This window comes from Glossina fuscipes, unplaced genomic scaffold, assembly GCF_014805625.2.
Source record: "Glossina fuscipes isolate IAEA_lab_2018 unplaced genomic scaffold, Yale_Gfus_2 114, whole genome shotgun sequence".
Classification (NCBI taxonomy): Eukaryota; Metazoa; Arthropoda; class Insecta; order Diptera; family Glossinidae; genus Glossina; species Glossina fuscipes.
This window is the reverse complement of record NW_023998457.1, coordinates 4,618,902-4,629,873: the sequence shown is the minus strand read 5'-3', so window position 1 is coordinate 4,629,873 and position 10,972 is coordinate 4,618,902. Positions and strand designations below refer to the sequence as shown.

At 35.2% G+C, this 10,972-nt stretch overlaps 1 protein-coding gene across 1 annotated transcript; it reads right to left on the bottom strand.

The window, feature by feature from the left end:
- Positions 1–8,012: 8,012 nt before the first annotated feature.
- LOC119640043 lies at positions 8,013–10,654 on the bottom strand. Its single transcript, XM_038037818.1, has 2 exons — positions 10,469–10,654; positions 8,013–9,590 (listed from the first exon to the last, which is right to left on the bottom strand). The coding sequence occupies exons 1-2, from the start codon at positions 10,562–10,564 to the stop codon at positions 8,013–8,015; spliced, it is 1,674 nt and encodes a 557-aa protein (XP_037893746.1). The 5' UTR covers positions 10,565–10,654.
- Between the last annotated feature and the right edge of the window lie 318 nt (positions 10,655–10,972).

The window sequence follows — 10,972 nt, the reverse complement described above, 5'->3', positions numbered from 1 at the left end:
CTTTCTCTGTTATTGAAGATACTATACATATTCTGCCTTTTGTAGCATGCTTGTAGTAGATTTCAAAGATATCATAAAGTATCGACAGATATCCGTCTATCGATTCACTTGTTTGTACTGATTGTTATTCGAAAATATACGATCATAAACATTAAGATGCCAAGCTGAATACAAGTTGATAGCAAGAGATTCAACTTAAAAGTGTTGGCAAAATTCACATAGACAGATGAGTATATAGCTTATAATCTTTTACTGCATTTTAAACTACATTTTTATGCAATTTGGGAACAAGCGATAAATCTAAATGGAAAGCTTGGTACGCTCTCTTTATATATAATTCATGCATTATCTACGCATCACACATACAACGTTTGTGCATTATATGCACAGCATTCTTATACCGTTTATACGTGATGCGTACATCAATTTCATTCATCGTTTATATGAGAAATACTATTGTGGCTAAAAATTTTTCTTTTTTAAATCTATTTATTATTATACCGTTGTCTTCGTAGTAATCTCCCGCAGTTATATCAGCGTTTTTTTTCGATCGTCGAAACAATTGTTACAGTCAATTTCCAGAATGGCCTTCAAAGCTTTCTGCTAATTAGCTTGTAGTGGTAGGTTGAGTTTAGGAAATAGCCAAAAGTCACATGGAACTAAATTAGGTCATTACGGCTGTTGTGGAACGGGCCAGGAAACAGTCTCGAAAAGCCAACGCAGTGTAAGATGGCGTAAAAACAGAAAGTTGTCTTTCCACAATTCCGGCCTCTTTTTGCGGAAAGCTTCACGCCATCAACGCATAGCATTTGAATAATATTCCATGTACACAGCTTGGCCCCCCGGCGGAGGGAATTCGTAGTGCACAACACCACGATAATCGCAGGAAACTGTTAACATTACCTCGATATTTGATCAACTTTGCCGCAACATTTTCAGTCTTGGTTCACATTTTGTACGATTTAGGAAAAAAATATTTCTACTATTCGATATAAACGCGAAATTTAACTTGAACATTGTTCTTTACTTTTTGGAAACAGCATTCGATTAAGTCATAGAGATATTTTTTCTAAGAAAAGTAAAATGAATGAAGCGTCGCGAAGAGATCAGTTGGGAAATCGAACAGTTTCGTTACAAATTTTCTGAAATCTGTTTCACATCAGCATGCATTACTTAAGCCTGATTCTTATTAAATTCATAATATTTCCATTATAAATGGTTCTTAAGATTTTTTCATACTTGTGTTAGACACGTTCTCTATCATACCAAGTTCTCACATCTTCTTCGATATTTTCTGGGGTAACGGGGGAAGACTCTATTATAGTTTAAGAAAGCATTCCTGACCATTATTTTGGGATGGGAAGAAAAGTAATGAAACAGTAGATTATATCGAAGTTTAACGTCTGCACCTGGCTTAAAACCTTAATCGAGTTCCCTAGAACCCATAAGAGCGGGCCACTTGACCTCTTGAATTTCATAGTTCGTAGCATGCTTTAGAATTATCGACATTCGTGTGTGTGTCATTGTGTTGTGGATTTCCATTTGAGTTTTTTCAAACTTCCGGGGAATCCACCCCTACTACTCTTCCGTTTCGATTTATAGTGCTAGGAGAAGTAATCAACTTAGCTCACGCCAAGCACCCATCAAACATCACTAACTTTACCTTTTCTACAACCTACTGGTTGTGTACTGGACCTCCTGAATAGCTGACCACATAGGGGAGTAGGTCTGCACGCAGGCGAATCTCTATACCTTCAAAGATTCTCCAAGGAAAGGAATCCCTTTAGCTGGGAGAGGTACTAGAACAATAGTAGTTGAAAAGCGTAAGTGCAAGTATAAAAAAAGGTGTTTTTTCATACATATTATGAAATGGTAGTGTACCGAAGCCATTCCTGGCATACCTAAGAAAAAAAAAATCAGTTAATGCCTCCAGCTGTCTTACAGCCAAGTAAATAAGAGGCGCGACTAGCAATTGGAGCCATTCCCACTACGAATGTGTTATTTAAGAAATTCTGCGGTCCGTGCTCTTGCGTGAATCAAAAAAAAAAAAAAGAAAAGAGAAGAGAAGCAAATCATCTAATCTTAAGGCCTGTAGTTGTTGGATAACAGAGCAGATAAGACTCGCCGCATATCGGTGTTAGCGAGTCGGTATTCGTCGCTTCTAATATTGCTGAAGTTTGATCCGACTTTGCTGTAGATATAGCACATATTCAATCGGTAGAGGCATAACTCTGATCAAGCGGACACGCGTACATTAGGCTGGTGAGTCATTCCCTATCCCTTTCTCCCTATTCTCCATTTATTTTTGCTCACAACTGTGTTATCGTACATTGACCGGTAAAATATATTAAGTGCTTGAATAAAAATACATAATTTTTGACCAAAAAGCAGGCAATATCTTATTAACAACGACATTTTTAAATCAACGCATCGACAATGCACTGTGAACTACATCAAAGAACCCTATACATAAATGACGTTCGGGTCATTTTCAAACCCTTTTGCAAGTTTGTGATTTTTGCGAAAGGGAATACGCTATGCTACACAGACGGACAGACGAACATGCTTAGGTGTATTCTGAATCTGTAATTGGCCAAAAATGTATATAATTTATGGTGTTTTTGAAGCTAGCTTCTGCGCATTATAAAGGTATTGAAAAAACTAGTGGATAGGCGTGGTTAATTTTTCTCATTTTTGTATAGATGCTCGAACATCGCCTATAGAATATGCATTTCAATTTTTGTAGATTTACCTGATGTAGTTAACAAGTAAGGAGTAAAAAAAAAACAATTTTTTATTCCTTTCGAAAAACAGAGGTATTCTCAGTAAACATACTACTGCAGGCTTGTCTTCGGCCAAATTGAACGATTGTCAATACCAAGTTGCTCGCAAGAATTTCAAATGCTTCCGTTAGTCGGTAGATTAATTTTTAGTGTCAGAAGAATATTTACAACAGACATTAAACAGATGGACATATAGTCCGATTCAGAATTGCATGCTAATCAAGAATACATGCACATTGTGGGGTCTCTGAAAATTCCGTCTGGACGTTGCAAACGTTTTGATAAAATGAATACAACCCATCGTCCTTCGTGGATGGATATTAAAAGTGATATAAACTCGATACATTAGATATACCGCACACAGTTCTTGCACAAGCATCTTTTCTAGCTAGTGATTAGTAATACTTTGATTATTGGCATAATTATGAATACTTTTGGCAGTGGGCACCAAATTATCGTTACTTGATTTTATTCTATAATTTATGAGCTTTTCAACGATTATAATAATAAATGAAAATGTTTGCAAGTCATTATGTAAATGTTTATTTAGGATTCGCAATAATCGTTTAGCAAGATAATAAAAAATGTTTACATTCATTATGATCAATATCTTTCAAAAGAACTAACGAATAATTTATTATCATTATTAAGATGCACACATACATCACTTAGGGTACAAGGCATGCACGGTTGCACGGAAGGACTTGAGATAAACATTTCTTTTTTTATACCAATTATAAGCTTGTCTGTCCCTCTGTCCATCTTATACTGCTGTGTTCAACCTACAGGTGGCAGTTTTGAAAATATTTTGATGAATGTAGCTCACGGATGAACCCTATTGAAAATATTTCGGATCCGACCACTTTTTCGATCTTTCCTCATATAATAACTTATTTTGAAAAGTCGATATATGGATGGCGTACGCTATTCAAGGCCGGCCGTGCCACTTTATAATGTTTTCACTGCTTTTTCACCGATATTTGTTGAGAAATATTAAAGAGAGCAATCTTTTTCTCATAATATAAAACTGCTTTTCCAAAATATGACTTTACACACGGCCGAAGGAATTTTTCATTCCGATTCATTCCCATAAACGTTTGTACTTGAGTCAAAACGATGTCATCAAAATATAACGAAAATTTGCGAACTTTAGTTTGGACGGAAAAATGAATGGACAAAAATAAGAATCGTAAACTGACACACATACGTATTTACATTAGACAATGTTTCAGATTTGATTTGCGTAATCAAAAGCTGGCTTCCTTTTCAACTCAACTCAACGAGTCATCTGTTGTTAATTTGATGACTTACAGAAGACGAAAAAAAAGGACAGACCTACATTCTCACAAAATATATATACTTATATATGTATATAAGTAGATACATTCATCTTCTTCTTCTATTCAGCAAATCAACAACCGAAAATTCGTTTTGATAAAAATAAAAAAAGCCTAATGTAAACACAAAGCTCTTTGTTTGCAACATTGTGGTTAGATTTGGACGTATATCTTCAACCAAAGCGTACCATATAATTTTCAAATTTGACAAATTCTATTTAAAGCGCTGCTCACAATTATCTTCTTCTTTTTCTAAAATTCAGCAAATTAATAGTAGAAGAGTAATTACCGGCGAAAAACTTAGCTCTCAGCTTTCGTTGGTGTTGTCAAACAGCTGCACACTATTTCATACATAATCGATATCCGATGGGATAAATGATATATAGCTTTTATTTTCGTATTCAGCTAAAAGCGAAAGCGTTACTAATATTTTTCATAGGTTATTATCTGCCCAGATAATTCATTGTGTCGTGTATTTGAGATACTAAAAAAAATTAAATCAACGCACCCAAGGACTCGCTTTATGTCCATCTATGACGTTCGCTATTAAATCTGTTTTCTACGCTCTTTCTCATTTTTGTTCATTTTTCGCAATATATATGTTTTTTTTTATATTTTATATATTCTTTTTTTTTCCTTCACGAAACGGAAGGGGGATAATGAGGTATGAAAAAGCTGTCACCTAACAGCTGAACACAAACACAAAGTTAACTTTCGGCTAAGTGAATACTCTCGAGATTTAGAAATATCACTTATGTGAAATGTCCGTGAGGTAAATTGTCAAGTTAGACATTAAGATGCTTAGAATAGGTTTTAAATAGGTTTATTAAAAACCAGAGAAAATTTTCTTAAAAATAATTTACAGAAGAAATTTTAATAACAGCATATAAAATGTGTAGATAGACTCTTCGGACATCTAATAAAAATCGTATATCGTCGTATTTGTAAGTCTGCAAACATGGATTGCATATGCTTATGGGAAATTATCTGAAGGAATCAATGAAGGATTCTCGCAGGTTGTTTATTTCAACATGAATTAAGAACCCTCAATGGGGTAAAGAGGCTTCAGATATCCTCCACGAAGAACTACCAAATAAGTTGCATATGTTTGCTTAGTGCGATAAATAGTAATTTCAGTGATCCTTAAATGGCTTAACTGAGTGCCTCGTAATGTGGCCTTCTGCACCCATGATTAACTGAATATTTCGTTGCCTGCGGAGCGGTTACGAAATATGTAAAAAAAGGCTCAGCTGTCAGAAACGGAAAACTAAAGCGAAGATATAAAAATTGTTGTTGTAATTTGTCGAATATATCCGATTTATTTGATTTAAAACATAGCTGATCAAATCTTATATAAAAATATGGATTATTAAAATATTTTTCTACTTTTCAACCCTCGTCCGGCTCGGGAACTCCTTGGACTTGTTGCTGCCGTAAATCCTCGTCAGCTTCCACTCTGTGCGGTAGTAGTAATGGTTGCATCCCAGCCACAATTACTGCCACTTGCTTGGTATTTAGCTCGCCCGCCATAGTCAAGTCAGCTCAACTGTACTTTTGGTTAATTCTTGGCTACAAATTCTTTTATTTATTTTTTAAAAAAATCACGATATTTTTATTGCTCTTGAAAATTGTTTTCGTTCTTTCTTCTTTTATTTCTGTTTACTTTGAAAAACGTAGTATTTCTTTTATGCTTGAGTAGTTTCTTACCATAAGTCTACTTCGATTAAAAATTTTTTTCAAGTGTTTCTTTTTATCTGATGCAAAGTACTTTTAAAGGAATTTTTTAAGGAAATACTTGACTTATTACATATTTCTCGTGACACAAGGGCATACTAGGTTTATACGGTTGTGTATAACATCAAGAAGGACTTGAGTTAGACCCATCTCTTATTATACTGATCGATTCAATATTACTTTCTGAATCGATTTAATCTTGTCCGTCCGTCTTGTTTTAAATTTTGTCGTAAATTTTTCAAATATTTTAATGGAATTTTGCATACCGATATGTTTTGGCCCGAAAACGAATACTATTGCAATCGTTTGGATTGGAAAATTTTCGCAAACACAGCTCATCTAACGCTTTACTTCGAAAAAGTCATTATACATATAAAAAAAATTCCAATTTGAAAAAATTCCCATTCAAAATTACAGAGCACTAGCGCTTTGGCTCACCAAATTAATATGAAGCAGGTATCTGACGGGTGAATTTAGCCGTCTTGATGTTCAACTTGTCATCATGCCAGACAACCTCAGCCATGACAGACGAAACTTTCCCGTACGAGCGATGCTCAAGCCGATGGTCTTAGAGTATATTTAAAGCTTAAGTTTACCAGTTTTTTCAATCAGGGTATGTCCTCCATCTGTTGAAAACGGGGACGAAGAAAAAAAATTGAGGGAAGAGAAAATGATAGGTGAGAAGTTGCCGCAGCCTACTGGGTGTGCACCCAAACGATAAATTTTATGCCTTCACCTATTGTGCATTAGATATAATTACGACGAGAGCAGATTCTAGCGCACTGAAAGTTGGAATGGTGGACTAATAGAAACAATAATGCGGAACTAGCGGAAATATTACAGACGAAGGATGTTGTGTCTAAAATTGCAACTTCAATGTAATTCCAAGAGTATGTTCTTTATAGATAAGCAGTAAAAAAGATATGATCCTATTGATAATAAGCTATCTGCATGCTTAATGTTTCTCGCTTGTTGGGATGGTTTGATCCCTTAGTCCACGAACTAAGCTGTTGTGATAAGTACTGACAAGTACTGTCGTATTTTATTACCTGTATGTCAGTTTTACTTGCCAGGTCAAGGCAAACAGGTAGAATGCATGATGTCGGGATCCGATTACTTAGTGAATTTTTTGTGGCATATAAAAAGGGCCACTTTTAATGCCCATCGACAATTAGTTGCAAAGTGGTGAGTAAATAAAGGGATAAAGAGATAAAGTGCATTTAAGACCTCGCGTTTGATGTGAGTTCCAGAAAGGAAGTGAAGGAAGGATTGCTTGCAAGCACTTGCATGACACTTTGGAAAGTGAAGTTGTAAATATTCGGAACTGGCAAAGATGATTCGACCAATTTTCATTTCGAAAATTTCATTCTCGATAATGACGTTTTGCAATTCATGGTAAAGAGTAACTCAGTTCTAAACGCTTTGCAATTGCAAAGGAGTTCGGCCTTTATCAGTCAACTATTGCGGAACACATCAACCATCTTCAAATGCAAATGTTTGACTTAATATATGACGGAAATTTTCCACCAAGCTAGTAATTGTTTTTTTTCTTGTTTAATTGCATTGGCTATGTCCTTCATCATAATCAGCTTAGGAATTTTCAATATCATAAAAAAATGAAATATCATTTCATTTGGAAGTAGCTTTTTGTTGGCTTTTAATCCACCCTACTCCATGCGAGTAAAAACCGTCATAGGTAACTGTAATGCACCCCCTATTTTTAATAAAATTTCGACTGTACTTTACAAACCGGCTAGAGCAATTTTCGAGTCACCTCTCGTATAACGAAAACTGAAGCTCACAAACTTAGTACACTTTATACCACGAGAGATGTAGGGTAAAATTACTTCATTCCGGTTTTCTATCTTCTTTCGTCCCATTTCCCGGATATACTTTTTTCTAATCAATTTCCTGTACCACTAAAGTAAGCTTTCTTTCACTGGCGAACACACATTCATTTTTACAACCTGATCTAGTATAATTTTTGGACTCTGCGATTGCAATCAACATTCGCTAATGGGACTTTTTTCCCGCTCTCAGCAATCATCAACGCTTCATCCATCAATCTAATCTAATTAAAACCAATTGTTTGTTAAGAAATTATTGATTATTTTATTGATGAATAGCTGACACTTGCCACAAATTCTCAGCAATTATTTTAGAAAAGTCTTCGATCATTCAGTCTACGTAAACGGGGAAAAATCCTACGCATTTCTTGTAAGTAATTGCTATTATAATCTAGACCATCCGAACAGAATTCTTCCAGCGCTGGAACGTATGTGCTAATAATTTCAAGTTCCCGAAGAGAAATTCTCTTAAATCTCTCACAAAGAAGTAGCTCAAATTTGGTTAATTCTTTGAATTGGAAATTTGATTTGAAAATTTTTAAAACCTTAATAGGACACAAACATGAACGGAGTGTTTGAAGACGTTTTAAGTTGCTAATCCTGGGCTTTGAGCAAAGATATTTTATGTTAGTCCTATGCTTCCACGAGTGGTGAAGCGAAAGATGTCGCAAATTCGTAAGGTGATGGAAAACGTAACCCATTACTTCATCGTTTGTCGAGAAAATAAGACGTTTTACCTCAAGTGCAGTTACATTAGGAAGCCTTTTAAAAAGATCCCAAAGCCTTTTGGGCGTCAGATACAAGAAGAATAATTTCAAATCAATTGAGTTTTTGTTGGTGTATGGGGTCCACCAATGAGTAAAATCTAGCCAGTCTCCAACTTGAATAGAGAAAGTCAAACGATATTTGCCGCTCAAAAATTTAAATCGATTGATAGTGTTTTCCGATATAATCCAATTGAACAGGTAAACACGTGCTAAAGAGATGAACCACTTTTCTATAATCAATTCCAAAAATTGCTCGTCTTCCAGCGAGTGGCCTAAAAGTATAGTTTTAATACGACTTTCCTTTGGAAGACTTTCCAAAACAATTTTTGCGAATTCGTTATCAGATCTATCCACTATAGTACTATCCGCTATATTCAATTCCTCTAAATGAGTTAATTTTCTAAAGGTTTCTTGAAGGGGGAGACGATCTCGTAAGGTCAAAGACCCTGAGGAACAAAGTCTGATGTTGAGGCAGCGCAATGACGATGAATGCCTTTCTAGCATATTGAAGAGGCCGACGGAGTATATATCAATGCACATGGTCACTATTTCGTCGCTTGTTGTAGATATGCGGGGTAAATCCGTGAACAGTATAGGATAGATCCTACTATAGTTTTTATCATATTTAAGCACATGCGCCGATTTGAGATTTGGAAATTCGCTAATGTCCATTCGTTCGATTTCCACTTCGTTTGCATCTGACAAATCCAATTCTTTTAGCTTCGGCAAAAAGTTGAGCAGTGCTGCGGTGGTTGAAGTTCGATAAAGTTTTAGTTTAGTAATAATGGAACCAGAATATTTGAAAATTTTCCGTAAAAATTCAAGCTCCGCATTATTGAATACGTTCCACTTTTCATCTACCTCCACACTTTCGTAATTCAAGCTTTGATTTCCAACAAGCTCGCAAATATTCCTCAAGTTTCCTTGGGTAATGACTAGTCTCGTTTTGTCTCTTAGTACAGTTGCGCGAATCAATTGGCACCATTCTTTGCAGACTAAACTTGCTTGCATCACGTCTTCATATGATAAATTATTAAAAATTATGATCCAAATTTCGTTGGGTAATGCAAGTGCTGTCATATTGACATCACTCTGTAGATCCGACAAAGAATCCACGAAGTCCTAGAATGATAAAAGAAAAATTCTATATTAATATGGGTTAGGATTGTAAAAATTAATGTAGTTTTCTAAGACAAATATTATGTTTATAGTAAAGAATTTTCAAAAAGTTTCATCAAAATAACTTTTTTCGCTAAAGTGCAAACGTTTTTTTTTATCCATAATTAGTTATCTTGTAATGAAGAAATGTCACATACACATTATGTTTCGCATTCGTTTGCATCAAACGCGCTTTCCTATATGGTTTATTACTGGCATATTCTTCTTGGTTTAGAATATCGCACAAGCTCTTCCTTCTGGATCGAACCGTTACCCCTATAACATCACCGACCGCAAGAAATCAATCTGTAAGCAACCATCTGAACGGCTAAGGACAACGTACCCACACATTCAAAATAGTGGACCAATCCGAACCATATTCAATAAAGTTCATTCAGGAAAATATCTGAAAAATTGCTACCTGTAGCTTGAACACAAATTGACAGTCATCAGACGGACAGACAAGCTTAGGTCAATTCACATTATGATTCTGAATCGACGTGTTAGGTACGTCCGGACTGCACCATAAATGGTGCAGTCAGGACACAATAATATATATATCTACGTGTGCATATGTATTTATATAAGAATATAACGCGCTGAGTTACTCAATAGAGCAGATAGCATTATCTCTTATAAACAATCCCAGCTATCTCTTATGAGCAATAAACGGCTGCAAAGGATAAGGTAAGTCCACGAAATCACTTGCTACTCTCCTGTATATGCCAGGAATAAATGGTCGAATCTAACCCCGCCACAGCATAATTTGTTAGCATTTTTCCAAAAAGGAAAAATTTCAAGTTTTCCAAGACATATCGTTAAGAAAAATCAAATTAACTCACATTCGTTTCGAGAGCTTTCTCTTGGTCTTGTACAGTAAGGCCGTAGCTTGAGTTACGGCATCGCTTCGGTTCACTTGGTAAATTTCCATTATCCATGTTCCTAGGAACAAAATAACATGAAATTAAAATATATTAAAAATTATGGTATTAATATGGAGCAGAAATTGTTTTTTTTCGCATTCTGTAGAAGCAGATATTAAATTAAATTATGCTTAGATCAGCATTTCGTCATGAAAGAAGAGAAAAAATATGGCGAACTAGTTTTCTACTTACAAGCTCGAAATTTTGCTATAGAAGTTGTTGAATTTCAGCTTCAATTCGCCGCGAACGCCTCAAATGGAAATTGATGTGATGAGCTTTTAAACAATTGATTCGATTTATACACTCACACAATCGATGAATGCGAAGAAGTGCACGTCTTACTACAATCGATTAACTACGATTAACTGATTTTTTTAAAAAACTTCTTCTTTTTCTCGCTAATCAAATCAATAATTTTCTCAC

Coding starts and splice junctions, on each gene's coding strand:
- LOC119640043 (XM_038037818.1), bottom strand. CDS start 10,564: ATGGATAATGGAAATTTACCAAGTGAACCGAAGCGATGCCGTAACTCA. Junction 9,591..10,468: donor AGAAAGCTCTCGAAACGAAT/GTGAGTTAATTT, acceptor TTATCATTCTAG/GACTTCGTGGATTCTTTGTC.